Source organism: Ctenocephalides felis, unplaced genomic scaffold (genome assembly GCF_003426905.1).
Source record: "Ctenocephalides felis isolate EL2017-DRISC unplaced genomic scaffold, ASM342690v1 CF-g0.4_SCAFFOLD_03571, whole genome shotgun sequence".
In the NCBI taxonomy this organism is placed as follows: Eukaryota; Metazoa; Arthropoda; class Insecta; order Siphonaptera; family Pulicidae; genus Ctenocephalides; species Ctenocephalides felis.
In genome coordinates, this window is record NW_020539725.1 from 57550554 (window position 1) to 57569875 (window position 19322).

At 27.8% G+C, this 19322-nt stretch overlaps 1 protein-coding gene across 1 annotated transcript in view; it reads left to right on the top strand.

Moving 5' to 3' along the window:
• The window catches only part of LOC113385235 (type I inositol 1,4,5-trisphosphate 5-phosphatase), a 43305-nt gene extending 32406 nt beyond the window's left edge, over window positions 1–10899 (top strand). The window contains exons 3-8 of the mRNA XM_026623067.1: window positions 2826–2993; window positions 5586–5758; window positions 8084–8171; window positions 8523–8681; window positions 8759–9016; window positions 9920–10899. Of these exons, the coding sequence (XP_026478852.1) occupies window positions 2826–2993; window positions 5586–5758; window positions 8084–8171; window positions 8523–8681; window positions 8759–9016; window positions 9920–10663 (1590 nt within the window). The 3' untranslated portion in view covers window positions 10664–10899. The remainder of the gene's footprint in view (window positions 1–2825; window positions 2994–5585; window positions 5759–8083; window positions 8172–8522; window positions 8682–8758; window positions 9017–9919) is intronic.
• The last annotated feature ends 8423 nt before the right edge of the window (window positions 10900–19322 follow it).

Here is a 19322-nt window from a genome sequence, read left to right on the forward strand (position 1 = left end):
GGTAAAATACTTGATATCTTCAAATTAAAAAAAAATTAAGCAAAAACATACAAACCTAAAAATAACATGACTTTTGCTAGTGCATTTTGAATTAACAACTTCATATTTAAACTCCGTAAATCTAAATAAATTTTCACGTTTCGTAACTAATTTTTGTATCATTTATCAAGAAACTCAATTTATGTCCTCTTTTTCAATTTGATCTCCACAAAAAATATTTGATCTAATCCAATTTTAACATGTTTTTAGCGGTGGAGATTTATTTTCCAAATTAACGCTTTAAGTGTTGATAGCGAATATCTCCTGATGTATTTTAAAATATTGAAATACTTTTCATGTTCTTAAACACTTTAGACTTCGCCTATTTATAATTGACTTTGAAAATCATAAACTCTGGCATTTTCTCTAAACATTTATCATGTAGAACCAACAGCAGCAGCGGGTTTATTGTGAGTCATTACATAAAATGCTATAAAATGTTATGATAATATTTCATAATAACGTAAAACATTCAAGGCATGTCGTTTTAAATTTAGATTGTATGTAAACGTGCGTTACGAGTTCTCCAATATGACGGGTTTTAAGATTTAAAAATAACTTTAACACATAAACCAATTATACACGGCTTGCACAGTTCAATAATCAATAGCGTTAAGTTTCCACGTCTGAATGGGTTTGAAATAAGTGATTATTGAAATATGCGAATGTGAATATATTTAGATCTAGGTGAATTAGAATATATAGAAGCAAATACATTTTACGTATCCAGGTTTACATGTTTTGTCTTGGTATGTCGAGCTACGTCATGCGGGGGAGGATCTAGAATGCTACGATTATCTCTCTTAATTATACTTTCCTCCTAAATAGTCCCATTCGCGCTCTTTTTTAGATGTAAGTAAGTGCAATGTATATGTTGTATGTTTTTACGCGTTTTCATATTTTTAATAAGTTTTTTAATGCGACTTCCGATTCGGTATGTGATTGACAATGGAATTTTTCTAAACACAATACGCATCTGCGTCATATAGTTTCCTGTGTTTTATCTATGTGGGAAGAACAATGGTTATTGCCGGCGTCATCAACAAATGATACTGTGTCATAGTATAATTAATATATGAAATTGTAATTGATTACAATTGTTTGGAACGCAATAGTATTTTCTGTGATTTTTTTTCAAATAATTTGAGACTTCCAATGAAAGCCCTTTAAATGAAAACTGTCTTTAAAAAGATTAATGCTATCAATCTATGTTAGTATAGAAAGTAACTTAGCATTTATCAATTTGTTCATTAAAAAAATATTAAATTTGACCATTTTTTAACTTCCCGTAGGGTAAGTTATTATAAACATCCAAAAATCGAAAATAAATTTTTTTACAGTTCTTTACGTCTTGAAAATTTTTGAACATTTTGGAATACCTCAGAAAAAATGAAAGTGTGTGTGTGTATGAATACATTTTTTGTCTACGTTTTCGGGCGCACGGATCAACCGATTTAAACATTCGATTCCTATTGATAGGCAGATATGCTGATTAGTTTTTGGCAAAGGCAAGTACAGTCGTTTCGGAGATCCGGAGAAAAGAGTGCAGAAAACAGAAATCAAATTTTTGAGAGAACGGAGCATCCGATTTGAATGATCTAAAGAACATTGAATTCGTAATGACGGAGAGAAGTGGTGATTAGATTTTGGCAAAGGCAGGTCCAGCTGTTTCGGAGATTCCGAGTTAATTGTGCAAAAAATTGCTGTTTTTGAGAGAACTAAGCATTCGATTTCAATGATTCAAGAAACTTTTGCTTGTTTTGACAAAATAATTGCTTTTGGAAAATAATATTTCAATTTTTTTTTAAAGAATTTTTTTTTGTATATCGAAAATAATTCAGATTTTAATCTTAATTCTGGCTAAAGTTTTAAAGAACATTTATACGAATTATTTTAACTTTGTAATTCAGTTTATATAATTCTTATAAATATTATACAATGTTACAGTATTTATAATAATCTATTTGAAAACAGTTAATATTCCTCGAACATTTTGTTATGGTACGGGAAGTTTTAGCAATTTGCCTTAAACAACGATGCCATACACCACTAGTTTTTATTAAAAATTATACCTAGCAATTTATAAATGTTTGTTTATGACGCATGTGTAACACGTGTATTTTTTACCAAAAATCATTCCAAGTACTTTGCTATTTATAAAATCATTATTTATATAAATTGTTTTTATAATCAAATCGTCCTACGTCTATTCTGGAAATAATTCAATAAAATTCAATTATTTTATTAATAATTATATATAAAACAATACATTTGAAAATTAATTTAAAGTTAAATTTTCTACAAGGCGTCTCCACCGCTAATTGATATATTTTTAGAACGCTTGCTTTGGATATTAATGTATTATTTAAATATTATTTCGATGGCATTTACGTATTTGCAGATAAATGCTTGATAAATTATCTTTATGCATATTTATATTTTATAGTTCGTGTTTATCGTAGAAGCAATGACATAAAAATAACAGATTTGCGTGTTCAATGGTCTAACTATACATTAGTAGCACGCGGTGGCAATAAGTTTATATATAGGAAAGATTATTGAAAAAATAATTATGGAGTGCTTATATAATTAAGCAGCGTGGATTTTTTCCACCATCGGATACTATTTTCTTATATACATTTTTGTACATGGGCGGTAAATAATAATTTTGATTTAAATTTAAATCTGGGTGAAATATTTGACACTATCAATTCTATTAGTTTACTTGGTTGTCAATTCCATCAACTATACAATATGTATCTATCGATTGTATTCTTCTTTGTCAGGCCTTAGGGAATTTATACTATGCTCACAAATCGGTGACGACAAGGCACATATGGGATTTCGTTCGACGGCAATGGACGCCAGTAGAGGACCGAAAAATCTATACAGGAAACATTGAGGCGGTCGCCACAAAGGACAAGTCTAAATTTCCTCAGCATTTCTTCCCAGAGGTAAGTTATTAAATGACACAGCATTTAGAAATATGTAGCAGATGCCTTCAATTTGAGATAAATGTGCAGAGGTAGGAAGACTCAAAACGAGATATGCTTTTCATCGTTCTATTGTAGTTCTTTTGTATTTTATTTATCCTCTTATAAATTTAAAAATGATCCACCGTAAAGCTTGAATGAATAACTTTTATTTAAAATATTCTACACAATGGCTTTCTTATCTTTTAAGCTCATTTTTTATACATGAATAATATTATCATAAAAGAGCACGATGAGATTTTATTGGATAACTTTAGCCACATGTATATAATACTTGCATGGTCTATATACCTCGGGAGATTTGCTCTATATAAAGATATTGCTGTCAGTCATTCGTTTACCTTACACTCCAGAAATTTTCATTAAATGTTTCAAGGGCTTTTGAAATTGGCGTTATGGAATTCTACTTGTTTAAATGAAAACAGTTATGTTATAATTAATTTTTTTAATCTTTTGAGAAGTGATGGTCGAAGTTATTATTTTAGTTTATTTCTTTTTCGAAGTATATTTCGTTCTTTATTTTTTCACTAAAATGGTTGTTGTGAAGACGTATTTTCATTAACAATGCTTTTGTTTGTGTTTGTGTCTTATTAACTTTTTGTATTTTGTTTACACTGAGGAAAAATCAAATTGGGACTGGAAACGTATGGATCTATTAAATCTACTTTAAGAAACATATTTTGGTTTTCTTTCTATTTTATTATCTGCATGGATATCTTTTAAGTTTTTTAATATTTTGTTTAATCAACATATTTATCACCACCTGAAAAAAATGCACATATCTCATATATAAAATTCTTCTGTATGGGTGTAAGTCAAAGTACTCCTCCTAAACGATTATTCGGATTTTGATAAATCTTTCTGAATTTTGTTAAGGGATTTCTTTTAGTTATATTGTAAAAATAAATGGAAAAAATTATAAAAAACACTAATAATTGTTTGACATTGAAAACATTTGAACTTGCTAGAAATGTCAATTCACTTGAAATTTAGAATTTAGCTGAAATTATGAGCCTAGATAATATTAGAATATGCAAGAAAAATGTAATGTCTACATTATTATTGCCGTAAAGCAGCTGAGATGTGCCAAAAATTAAAATAATATAACATACAATATATGCTTTACAGATTAAATTATATAATTCAGTTTAATAAGTAACGCAATAAGTCCAAAATTGCATATACATTATTTTTTTAAATTTATGCATGTCGCATTTTGGTTCATTTTACTAAATTATTTAACAATACAAAAATATTTCTACTTATTAAAAAAAATTATTTAGAATGATTTTTGTTTCATGTGTCAAAAATTCATTTGGTTGGCGTTGGGTACGGAATATTTAGCAAGTTGATCTTAGACTGAAGAGTGCTCATATGAACTAGATTTTACAAATTAATTCACCTAAGATTTGAACATAAACAATAATGTTAATGAAATTATTAGTAAGAAAAATGTACTTTGGAAATTTTAATTGCCAAAAAGCAACTAATATATCGTACAAGATTATAAAAATTATATAGTAAATTATGTTGTGTGGTGAAATCAAGTGTGATATTGTTCTTTTACTGCAGATACTGTATTATTTTTTCTGAATTGCTTATACTGATTATGCTAAGACTATAAATAAATCTCGAAGGCAGGACATCAAATAGGATATTAAAAAGTATACGATAGGATATTAAAAAATTGGATTTTTTGAATCGTAGACGTCGGTACAGGACAACGCCTGTTGGGTCATCTATATATATATATATATATATATATATATATATATATATACATATAATGAATCATAATACACTTTATGCATGGTCCATCGATTATATAATTTCAGCAAACAATTATACACTGTCGAAAACCTGCACAATTGCTTTTTGTGTACACGTGCATATTCATAAATTACCCATAATACGGGTGTTTTGTGCTTACTCGAACGGAATTCATAATGACAGGTTGTGTGTGTACTGATTAGTCAGAGAGTCGAGTAATATATTATTTAATCAATTAATAATTTGGTAACGCATTAGTTGCCAAGAAAATTGTATGAACACTCATATATTGTATTATTAGTAATTTTAATCAGCGTTTTTCGTCCGAGCAAATATGCTGTGTGAATATTCAAATGTTGAAATGCAAAGTGCGGATACATTTGAGCTATTCATACTATTCGATATTTTTATAAAGAAACCATATAAAGTATTATAGATTCTTAGAAAGGTCTGAAAAATTTTAGTTCCTCTTCCATATATAGCAACTTCGCATTTTGAACGGTTTGTCCTGTAGGTGAGTTTCAGTTGTAAAATTCAAGGAAAATTGTAAAATCACAAGAAAATCATATAAACAATCATATATAAATCATTATATATCATTTTATTCTGCATCTTTCATCCGAACAAACCTTTTACGTATCTTTTATCGTTTATCTTGTAAGATAGAATCTGTGTAGATATGTAGATGTTAACATTCTAAATCTATTAACGATTTGCATTTCCCACAAAAATTTATTCCTCTTATCAGCTCTCCGATTATTAATAATGTTTGCAATGTTTCAGTGCAAATGGTCACGGAAAGGTTATTTGCGTACCCGTTGGAATCTGAACGGGACCGTGGTGGATTTCGTGAACATCCACCTGTTCCACGACGCATCGAATTTGACCGCCTGCGAGAGCTTTCCTTCGGTCTACTGCAAGAGCCGCAGGGTGGCCCTACAGCACACTCTAGAGAGGTAGGTAACTGGGAAAATCGATAGAATAAAAGTTAATGGCTAGTGTTAGTACATACTCAACATTTACATAGCGCAGGATAAATGATAAGATTTAAAATATTTATAGTAGCTTTTGCCGAAATGCACTCGAATGTTTCATGAAATAGTATTTTTATTTTAAACATCAACAAGCATCAACATTTATATTATTCTTATTATTATTAAAATGACCAAATTTACTTATTTTACACGGGGTTTTCTAAAACAATTTTGTTATTCTCTATTTTATTTACAACTGTCCATTTAAGGACATTTAATAAATTTAGAGAATTTACAATTGTCAGCCGTAAAGGGACATTGTATACTAAATGGGCATGTTGGAAAAACAACTCAATAGTTGTTTCAAAACCTTCTGAACATTCTGGCATACCTTAGAATAAATGGATGTTTGTGTGTGTGTGTGTTCGTCGACGATTTCACGAACATGGATTCGCTATTTGATTAATTTAAAAAACATTCGATTCCTACTGATAAGATGACATGCTGATTAGTTTTTGGCAAAGGTAGGTCTAGCCGTTTCGGAGATACGGGTCAAAAAGTACCAAAAAACATTTTACTTGTATTGACGAAATGAACAATTGGTAATATTTTTGTAAAGACAGATCCTGCGTCTCCTAATAAAAAAGGTGAAAAACAATGCCATTTGGCGGTCAAAAATGAATATTAGACATCGTATTATTAGATATTTTATGAAGATTATAGTAATAAGTACAAATTTTGTGTACATTCATATGGTTTCCGTACCAATGTTTACACGTTAGACGACTACGCGGAGCTTGCGCGCTTTGATATTTCGACTTCAAACAAGCTATGCAGCCTAAAAACATGTTCAAAAATTTAAGAAAAAAATCAAAATATACAAGGATCAAATTAGTCAAGTTTTTTCAAAATTTTCAAAATTTCTCAAAAATCTATTTTTTTCAAAGTTTTGTAAAGTTTTTTTATTAATTTAGTTTTCTCCACGGGGTGTTCCAGTAATTTGCTTTAAGGCACGATGCCATGCACACCTAGTTCACTAGTATTCTATTTGCTGTCTCTATATCTTTATATTCTGTTCTATTTCTGCTAACATTTCCTCTTTGCTTTACTATCGTGTAACAATGTCACAAAAAGTTTCATACTATTATATAACATGAAATTAAATGGATTCGTTTCTATTGTGTTCATATAATTCACATGAGATAACTGAAAATAATTAATGTCGAGGAAATGTTAACGTTTTCTCATGTTACATTTACATGTCACAGTTTCATACCCAGTAGGTACTTGACGCAGAATCGATAATGTTCTGGGTACTGAAAGCATTCATGTACATGAAGAAGACGTATCACATTTCCTGGCATTTAAAAATGTATGTAATGGAAATGTTAGTAGTAATGGATTTAACAATTCTATGTTAAAAGTTCCATCAAGGGATAGAGTAACAAACTTTCAAAGATCTTATAATAGTATCTTACTATAATTAGAATAACAAGTTAGATATAGGGCAAAAATTATATGTTGAGATTACATTTAGAAGGCTCGTTTTAGAATATGTCATTAAAAGAATATATGAAAATAATATTGACATATTGAAAAAAAATATATAAAAAACATAGCCAAAAATATTATGTATATATTTAAATATTTTTAGTAATTTAACCATACATTTTTTTATTATAAAGTGTATTGTGACAACGTGAGATCATTTTACTATATAACTACTATGTCTAAAAGAATATTACTGGTTTACCGTTTTTGATTTATTCCAAATCAATAAATAATTCATTTATTCTATTCACATGCGTATTTCGGACACGAAATAAGATTAATTTTACAGGAGCCACATTTACGGTTGTTTTGTCATGGTTTTGCATATAAAATCTATTCATGCAAATTTTATGTGAAATCCATAATAATCGAGAAAAAACCGAAACAGACACGATGGACGTTCTGGATTTTTTCATTGTTAAAATAGACAAATAGTTCATTTTATAGAAGATAGTATATTAGATAGGAATAGTTTAAAACACTTTATGTAACCATTACAACTTGTTTTATAAGAAAAGTTTCTTCTGCGATATAAGTTTTTGTCACAAGAAAATGAAAAAGTGTAAAACTAGGAAAAGAATTATTTGAGTTCATGAAAGTTTTATGAGGGTATTATCTACCTTATATTTATTTTTACAACGTACTATTCACAAGAATATTGTAAAGGAATTTTCTATTCTCTCCTAATAGTGAAATGCAAAAAAAATAACTTTCATGTTTTAATTAATATTAATTTTTGAATTTTATATCTTTCAGATTTCATCAGGATGACACGAATGGCACTGCACCTTACTTCGTTTTTGGAGATTTTAATTTTCGATGTGATACTCAAGGTGTTATACATGTGAGATATAAGAAAAAAATATTCTTAAATATTTCAACTATTAAAATATTACAACAACCGAAAGTAGCAATTAGCATTTTAAAATGTGATCAATAGAACAAACCATAATAATAATAATAATAATTAAAATTCATTGCATATGATTGTGTTATAAATAATATTATATTGATTAGTTGACTATCTATTTATATGACTATTAATCCAACCTGACATAAAATTATAACGTATTGAAATTTGTTAAAAAATTAGCTTTATAACCTTAATTTTTTATGTAGAGTTAGGAGCTATTGATGTCTGTTTACTATTTTTATATTATCTTTTCTATGTAACTAATATGATTCTATTTCTTAGAAATTAACGGAAAATTTGAATGCTCTACGGCTACAGGGACGAAAAAACGCTGATCATACAAAAGTACAATATAAAAATAACGATGGTGATTTAATCTTGTCAGTTGGTAAAAAGGAGTTTTCGCACAGCGATCACCAGAAAATTTTTAAACAAGAATGGGTAAACAATAAAAATATTTTATTACTCACTCATAAATCTCTTTATCAATTATTTATCTAATCAATCTATTATATCAGCTCAGGCAATACGACAGAGAACTGGATCCCCTCCGGGGGTACCTTCATGAGTACCCTCTTTCCTTCGTGCCCACCTATCCCTTCGAAGAGGACCCCGCCCAACCTGACAATTACATGAAGACGAGATGTCCTGCCTGGTGCGATCGGGTACTCATGAGCACAGAGGCCAAGACCCTCATTGAGGGGGGGCATAATACTAAGGATTCCACTGTCGAATATGGAGTGATCGGCAGTGACAGGTGTATGGGGGATCACAAGGTTCGTTGTGAAAAATAGATGGAAATTATCAGTGTAACAAGTGTTATGAAGTACTCATACATTTTTATCCTCCCGAAGGAGAAGTTTGTTTTCATCAAAAAATCCGTTTCGCTAATTTTATGTTTTCTCGACGTTTCAAGCCATTCTGAATCGTATGAGATCAAATTTGGAAAAAGTATGTGTGTGTATGTGTGTGCGTAAATGTGAACAGATTTTTTGCCGTAAATCGTCGTTTTCTCAAAAACGGCTGGAGCGATTTCAAAAATTTGAAAGCCATTTGATGTATCTCGATGAGGACTAGTGTTTATCAATTTTGCGCGACGATCAGCCAAGCCGTTTCTTTGTAAATTGCAGAGAGATGATTTTTTATCCAGGTTTTAGCCCGCAATTCTGAATAGATTTTGAAAATTCAAAAACTGTTCGAAAAATATTGGTTAGAAATCAAACTCATTAGTTGTTGGTAAAGATCGGCCGGGCCATTTTCTTGTAATAGTGTTCAAAAATAGTTTTTCGACGATTTTTATGTAATGTAATTCGTTGTTGAAAAAAAAATGTGCCGATTTTTATGGAACTGTTTTGGCGATATATATCATGGTCTTTTAGAACTTACTGAAATATTACGGCCTCGAAATATTTTTGGAACACAGCAAATAGATTTTTACAGTTTTTAGCACCAAGGAAGAAGTATATCATAGCGTTGCCATAACAACGCTATGTTATGCTCTATTTTACCGCCGAATTGGCCCTAAAATATTTATAGTACACATTCATTATGCTAGTGTGTGGTTGGCTGGTTTCATCTACTAACTCATTTCTCATTTCGCTCTAACTGTCATCGTCATCGTTAGCAATTATAGATTTTTTAATCTTATTATTTTTTCCGCCCATGCTTTCCTCGTGCAGCCGGTCTACTTGAGGTTTTTGCTGCGCACTGAACAAGGTACAGTTAGATGTCGTATTGATTTGCACCAATATGCTTCGCTAGATTATAGCTTTGTATCGCCGCTAATAACGTCCAACAACGAACAAAACGATGCAAAAATCGTCGATAAACAGCCGATAAATATAGTAGGTCCTTACACCTCGTCACCTGTCATTTGTGTCACTGACACCGATTTCAATCTAAACGTCTGTTTGTGCGAAACATACGACCTCGAGCAACCTGATTCCGCAGGACAAACTGTGATGTGTGCCGAATGCGGCAAATTTAGGATAGCCAACGATGGAATTTTATTAAGATCCCGAGGATTTGATGGTTACAGCAGGGATTACATAGTCAACGCTATAGATACCCAACTCTTGTACACTTTGGATCATCGGTATCCGCAAGATCCATATACACCTGAAAGTTTGGAATCTCATTCACCAGAAACGGAATATACACCTGATCAAGAGAGCAGGGTGTCGGATGAACTTAAGCAGGACGAAGTTAAGAACTCGAAATTGGATGTAACGGCTAATAATAAAACCAAAGCAGTATCTCCAGATCAACTCAAATCTAGATTGGAATCAATATTAAGAACAACGACGGATATTAACGATTGTGATGCGCAAATGCGTATGATCACTAATGATAAGGAGGAGGAAATTGGGAAACAACAAATAGGCAAAAGTACTGAAAAATGTTGCCAATGCGATGTTATTTGATAGATTCTCTTGGATATTGACTTGGAGAAATATTGCTTTTAACACGTTAATCGCCAGGGCAGTCATATGCTAAGAAGATCTACATGAGCCTTGAGCAGGAGAAACAAAGTTTTAATGTAGGGCCATGTCAGTCATATATGTATATCATAAAAATAGAGTTTCTCCAGGAGTTTTGACAAAAAAATACAATAAGTTTTCTTTGTGCATTTTTAACTAAATTATCTAATAAAGTTACAATAGCCCATGTGAAAATTTTTCTAATACTGGTGATCAACGTGTCTCATTAAATTATTATTCAAATATGTCTTATTTATTTATTTGATTTGAGTACATTTGATGAGGACGTACTCAATTCATTTGTCATACAAACCAAAAGCTTAGTTATGGTACAAATGAGTTAAAAAATAATATTATATGAAAAAATGTAAAAACTTGCTTATTTATCAGGAATGAATTTTGATTTACGTCCAGGAGATAAGATGATTCGTTTATCTAATAAGGGCTATTTTTTTGTATTCAGTAAACAAAGATCTTATAAAAAATAATAATAAATTTTAAAATACCAATGAAATCTCGCAATTTTTCTAATACGTTTGAAAAAGCATTTGCTCAAATTTTAATATTATTAAAAGAGATAACTCTTTTTTTTTTCTTAATCGACAGAAACTTTCGAAAACTTTTATATAGCTGAATAATTTCTAGTGCTATTTGCTATTTTATTAAAATTGTTGTATGTTTTGTTTGATCAAAAATATAATATTAATTATTCGTTATATACAAAGATTCTATCGAAAACACTTTTCACTACTTATTAAATATTGCAAAACTAGTTGTTTTAATATTTAAATGAAATCAATCAATAAGTAAAACAGCTGTAAATAAGTGTGAATAAATGAGCTTTTTTCAGGCAATTAAGTAATTAAATGCCTAATGTTAATTTATTAGATCTGTTAAAAATAGATCTGCCGAAATCAAAATAATGAAGATTTTTTTGAATCATTTTGTTTTTAAATATAAAATTTTCAACAAAACGAAAATGAGACTCAATTATGTTAGGGACTTATTTTATACAAGCCAAGCATAAAAAGCCTAAATAACTATAAGAAATTAAAACAATCAAAATTAAAAACACGAGAATTATGTAAAAAGTAAGTAAATTTAATAGTTAAAGTTTTCAATAAAATTCTGTTAAATATTGTATATACATTTTAATCGAAAAAAATTAGTATTTCACAAAAATTCACATTAGCATTTTTTATAATTTAAGTCAGTTCTAATTATTTTATATTTTTTATAAAATATATCAAAGTCATAATTTTGTTTAAGATGATATTTTTGATAAATTTAAGTTTTGATCATTATCAATTCTTTGCACATAAATGATTTTTTTTACAAGTCATTCTGTAAGTAATAAATATATTTATTTTATTATTACATCTAAAACTTTTTATTAAATTATCTGGTTCATCATGATAATTCCTTACAATTTTAAACTATTTGATAAAAAATATTCTATTTATTCTAACAAATTTTAATACAAGATGATAATGTGTGTATAAATTTGTATAAAGTTGACTTTCAGAAATTTTAATTTATTTTTGTAATTAACTATTTGTTCTGAGCTTTATTATGCTATTTTTATATTACTGGCGAGTCGAAAAGTATTTTTTCATATTTTTCGTACGATTAATCGATTTCTCATAAGAACAATTGACTTTAAAAAATTATGATAATAAAATAAAAATAAAGATCTACTATGAAAAGCCTAGATGTGATAAGAAGCATTAATGTGGTTAAAACAAAATATATTTTGAAAGCCTCAAAATATTTGTAAATAAATATATATAGACCTAATTTTAGAATAATCGAAAGACATAGACCTGTAGATTTAGAATAATTAAAGTATTTTAATAATTTATTTAAAAGTTATTAAATTTAGTATCTATTACATCTAAATTATAAATTGTAAATATCAGGTTTGAACCCAGGGTAATATTAGACTTTGTTTTAGTTATTAACATATGAGAATCTCAGGAAAAATTTATTGTAATTTAATTATTTATTAACATTCCTTGTTTGTTTAAATTAATTACTAAGGTTATCGAATATTAACCTAATATAAAATGTTCGAACAAAATTGAATATTGTTTTATAGTTTATTCTGAATATATAAATTTTAATTTGATAATTGTACTTTGCAACAACATGAAACACGATTTGAACAATCTGATTGATTTTTTGTTAATAATTTTTTTTGATATTTGAATCTGATTAAATTTTCATGAAGGTTGGGAAGTGAAACAGAAATTTACTTTTATCGCAATAAAATCAAATATTTTATATATTTGCATATTAAACTATTAACTCTTAGTACAAAAGGTTCTCAAAAACTTTTTTGAAAAATTAAGTTAAGCTCAAAAATTCTAAATCTTACATTATATTTCAATATTCACTCTAGCTCAAAAAGGGATAGTGTTTTCATTTTGTAATCAAGAAATGATTTTCTAAAAGTTTTTGTAAAAATATGAAATTTGAAGAGTTTTATTAAAAAAGTGCCTTAAAAACAACGTTATCAAATTTATTACATTTATTATGAAGTCAATTATTTGAAAAACATTCGTGTACATATTGGTAATTTTATGTATATAGAATTAATGTTATGTATGTTATTTAATTTTTATTGTAAGTTTTACATTATTATAAATTTATAATAAATGATGATCAACGATCAATACATGAACTAGTTATAGTATGGAGGTCTATTTTTTGAATTATTAGGTTTTGCAGGATTTGTAACAGAAACTTGTGGAACAAAAATGAACAATATTAATGCCTTTGGTTTTTTCAAGAAAAGTTGGGAATTATTGAAGAGAAATAATGATTTATGACCAGAAGCGAAATTGTTGGCTGTACAAAAATTGTTGAAGACGTATATGGACAATATAATTCAATATGAAATAATGGAAAATGTTCAAGATTGATAAAATATATTATTGGAAATATATGGATATTATGGACATACACAATCCGGAGAAACTATAAAAATGAATCAATTTTAATTTAAGATATATTTAATTTGCTCATCTTTAGTTAGCTCAGCGCATGTTGATGTTGTTATCAGTAGCAGAATGCCATTGTTGTTGTGTTTTTATTTTCAATAAATATTTTTATTTAAAGTAGAGAATTTTATTTATATTAGTTTTTTTTAGTGTTCGTGGCTGATAATTTTATTTTTTCATCATTGTTGTAACGATGTTATTAATAAAAAATCGATGTAGTATCTATTCTAATTTATGAGATAATATTGTTCATCACCTGACTCAAGTTAAAACAAATTTAGTAACCTCTGAATACTCTTCAAAATAATTGCGCCTAAGGGGGTATTCTAGTGTAGAAATTAAAAAAAATCGATTTTTTTATTTCATATTTTCAATGTTTAACACTCTAATTTAAGAATATGGAGAATGAAGAGAAGGTGTTTGAAAATTTGAATTATTTTCGAAGATATAGGCATTTGACTGACTCGGTCTCCATACTGGTTTGGCTTCACGCAAAACTTTAAATGCGTTTTTTCTTAGAACAGACTTTTTCAGTACTGTTGACACGATTTCTCGAGTTTTAATCGACCGATACACTTGAAAGTCTTGCTTATAGACTTATCTATAGCCCGAACTAGGATTATGCCCAAATTCCAATTTTTACTATTTTTAAAAAATTCGAGAAACTCAAAAAACAGTAAAAAAACTTTTTTTTTCAAACAGTCGCCAATTTGTAAAAAAAAATTTTTTACTCATCGCTAGTTCGGGCGATTGCGACATCATTGTAGATTAATAATCTTTTTATTTTTTGCATTTCCGATGGCTAGGAGGGCTGAAATCATGTCAAGACTGAGGTGCCAATTTTTTGAGACCACCCACTTTATCAGCTGCCAGTTTTTACAATTTTCAACTTTTTAATTTTTTAATTTTAGTATTTTATTTTAATAATATAAATAAACAAGTGGTAAAAAATGGATAGTAAAACCATTCATTGCTTTCTTTTACGACACTTTGACCTGAAATTCATCGCTCTACACTAGAATACCCCCTTAAAAGGAAAAGAACAGAAACGATGTCGATCTCGATGTTGCGCATTTCCGTGAAAATATATATCCAAAAGCATGTGTTTTTCTTTCGGTTTCCAGGTACTGTTAAGTTACCGCAGAAACTTGACGCGGACGTCGCGATCGACGCCGACGTGACGTCGTCTGAGCCCGAAGTCGAGTCGACGTCGACTTCTAATGACAACGCGCACGAGGCTGGCCAATCGCGCTATGTGCAGATTTTGAGCGAAAAATTCCCTTCTGTGGTTCAGGTCTGCAAAGAGACCGCAGTGTAATTGATAATCGTCAAAAATTTAAAAATAATATTACATTGATTGATAACGGGTATACCATGGTGTAATGATTAAGTGGGTTTGAATCCCGCTATGGACTATCTGACATCGTGCAATAGCGATGTCCATTTTCACTTGAAAATATAGGTCAAAGATATGTTTTCAATTGAAATTAAGCCCATGTCGGGTACTGCGGTGTGAAATGGCAATGGGAAATCTCTCACACTATTGTTCCCTGAATCGAGTTGGAGTTTAACTCAGTTCACGGACTTGCCCTAGGGCAGAACTATTTATTAATATCATTATTAATTGATAATAAATATATCGTTAACTGAAACATCGAGTGAAAAATTGCATTTATAATTCCATGACATCTTAGTTTTAAAAAATTCAATTCTTTTGGATTACTTCACACATATTTGAAATAAGAAAAATACGACAAGACAATATTCCCCCTGTAGAAATACCCCAAAGGGGTAAAAAATCGTGGCGCGATATTCAAATCTTTGGAAATAATCTAATATATATTCAAAATTTTATTTCATATGGTTTATTACAAATAAAAAACATATTTTCTATCTGATTTACACGTCTAATTTTATATTTTCACGAATTACACATAATATTTAAATGTGGGCGTACTGGAAGCTTTCTGTGGGCGACCAAGATTCGTTTCTTCAGTATTATCGAACTTGGGAAATACATGATATTTATAGGGGTCACTAAAAAAAATTAACTTTAAATAATTAATTAGCTTCAAAAACATGATTAGAGCTTTTTAAAGGTCATATGCTCGATTGTAATTAATAGTTTGATATATTTTTTTAGAAATTCCTTACCTAAATGCGGTTCTTATTGAATTATCTATTAATTGTTCATGATATCTATCATATTTATTGATATACATACAGATTTTGATATTGACAGTATCTTTGATTCAATTAACAGAATGAAATTTTAATGAAAAATAATTAGTTAAAGGCGTAATGAATCAAAATTTAAATTTTCTGTGTTATGTTTCTCACAAAATATTGCTTTATAAAATAATGTTTATTCAATCTTGCATTTTGAAGTAATCGATTTTTATCATTTTTTTACTTTTTATGACTTATCTTTATATTATACTTATACATTTTTTACATTTTTTCAAATATAGCTATCTTAAAATATGAATCCAGAACAATTTTCGTATACATCGTGTTAGACTTTTAAAAAATATTGTAAAACATACATAATTGTATATCTTTTTCTCTATACAAGTAACCGAATACTAAAGTGTAAAAAATACTATTTTTTTTTTTCACTTTATTCGTAATTTTGGAAAATTCGCAGCGTGATCTTTGGGGCGTGATTGTAATTTTTATTTATTTATAAAATTTAATGTAAATCTTATATGTATATAGCAATGGTCCCATTGAAACTAAAACGTTTGTTAAAATAAATTAATTGAGGTGATAAAACACTTCTGATCTAATACCAGGCATATGAAATAAAAACACCAGTTTTTAAATAGTTATCTAAACATGAAGAAACCTTAAAAAACAAGTTATACTTATAATTTATTGCATTTTTATAACAAATACTCTATGAGTTTATTTGTGATAATTAACATTTAACTCAATATTAAATGTATCATATACTTAAATAATATCAATGTTATAAATGTATCGACATTATAAAATGTTATAAAACAGCTCAAGAAAATTGTGCTAATAATTAATTGAGCCAAATTAAATCAGCTCAAAAAATGTTGTTAAATGTGCTTATAGTATAATAATTGTAAAAAAAATAAGATATAAAAATTAAGTTGATTCGAACTTTGTGTGAAAATGAAATTCTATAAACTCCAATAAAAATTTAATTTTGTTTGCAACATAAATTCGGCTATTCTATATACTTTATTAGTAAATCGGCTGGAATTATATATATATATATATATATATATATATATTTGTGTGTGTACGTATGTGTAAAATTATTATACATATTTTTATTATATGTATGATATTATCATTATAAACGTAATTCCCAAAACCCCTTTTATAAATGTTGATAAGTATTTAATATTTGTTAAAGAAATAATATTTAGCAGCAAAGTACCAAAACGCATTTATAAAGTTTGCTATAATTAATTGCTGTATTATTTTCTAGTCAATGTTCGAAAATTGTGGAGTTAGATAATTGTTTAATTAATTTAATTAATTATATTAATTTTGACAATCTTATATTTTGCAAATTAATTGCCATTACCTCAAGTATGAAATTTGAGATATAAAACTGTTTTGATCATTTTTCAGAAACGTTAATAAAATTGCAATATTGTTTCGTATTTTCACGTGCATATCATGTTTTATTATAATTTTATACCAGAAGCCCTTGGTACATTTTGGTAGAATTATTTCCAATTATTGAAATGAAAGTTTTCTGATATTATTTATTTCTGAATCTGAATTATCAAATGAAAAATGATCAAAAAGTTTTGTTCTTAAATTACAGTGCTTCCAACTGGTCAATTATGTTTAGCCAGCTAACGAATTTTTCAAACACTTATTTTAAATTTAATCCATTATAAATTTTATATACATTTCAGTTTATGATCCATGTCTTTGGTCTGTTTGCAATCGTCTAGACTTTATTAAATTAAAGCAATTTAATGTTTTGTATAGTTTTAAATTAATGATAATATTTATTCCATTTTAAACTTCTTATATCAATGCAGTACACAGATAAAAAATATATAAGAAATCCCAGAAATATCTCTACTTATTGTTCAGTTTCAATAATTATTGTAACTGATTTATATATATTTTTTGCTTGGATATATAATAATCCTTGTTTTGGCAGAAATTTATAAAAATGAAATTTTTGGAAATTTAAGACGTTTACACCCAGATTAGTGTATCTAGTTATTCGGTAGAAATAAAATGATCTCGATGTTGATAATTTTGTTGTTAAGTTTAGATTGTTGTGTAGCGTTTATTATAGCATCTAATAATTGTTAATATACTTGTAATAATAGGATAATTCTATATATATATATATATATATATATATATTATTGGAAAATGATTTGTGCGCCATAATATATCATAAAGGTGTTAAAAACGTCAAATCTTATTTTATAAAAAATAACCACTATGTATGTTGGACATTAATACATCACAAATTGATATACAGGATGTATTTTTTATCGTTATCGTTTTAGTTAAAATATTTTTTACTTCAACAGCAGGCACTACTATTTCTCCGAAAAATCGATTAGAAATATAATATATTAATAAACCTGTCCAAAAATATTTTGATTGCATCGACTATCATCTAAAAAATTTCGTCTGTGGGATATATATTAATTAAATATTAAGGTGGGGTATATATACTAATTATAGTTTATGAATAATACATGCGCTGTATTTTATTTATTTATGTTATGTTGATAAAAGATAAATTCTGCCTATAATATTATCAATTTGTTTTAATCGCGCTAAAACATTCGCCAAACCGGAAAAAGTATAAATTTTGCATATGTATATATATATATATATATATATATATAAAATTTGAGTTAAAAAGTCAGATAAAAATAGTATGAGAGTTTTTAGAAATTTATTTAAAATCTATAAGTTTCGGCTAACATCTTAGCCTTCATTCAGTGGCAATCAATTTAACTATAAAAATTAAATCTAAATAAACAATATGTAAAAAATTTCATAAAAAAACAATAATAATAATAATAATAATAGAATATGTTATATTAGGATACAAAATAGGATACAATAAGTGTTTTTATTATTATTATTGTTTTTTCTATGAAATTTTTTACATATTATTTATTTAGTTTTAATTTTTATAGTTAAATTGATTGCCACTGGAGCATAGCTTCTTCAGGAGCTATTAAAAACACAATTGAATTTAATTTAATTTTTTTTTAGGAACTATCGAATACATTTTTTATATATTTATACAGTTTTGAAAAATTCATAATTTTCCTGTGAAACTAAATTTTTTTCTAAATTACACACTCAAACATAAAATTGTACTAAAAATTATATTGGAAAATACGTCAAACTATGTTTTTATTTGTGACTTGTTAGTAGGTATGTATGAAAACTAATATTATGAATTAATTTTCCTATTCAATTTTTTAATCTTTATTTTTGTATCATTTATGCAATCATATGTATATATGTTATGTAATCTATCGACTGTGTGTTATCTAATTACATATATCTAATTTAGAAAAAATATACAAATTGAGATACTCGTCCAGCTCCAAAATTAATTTTAA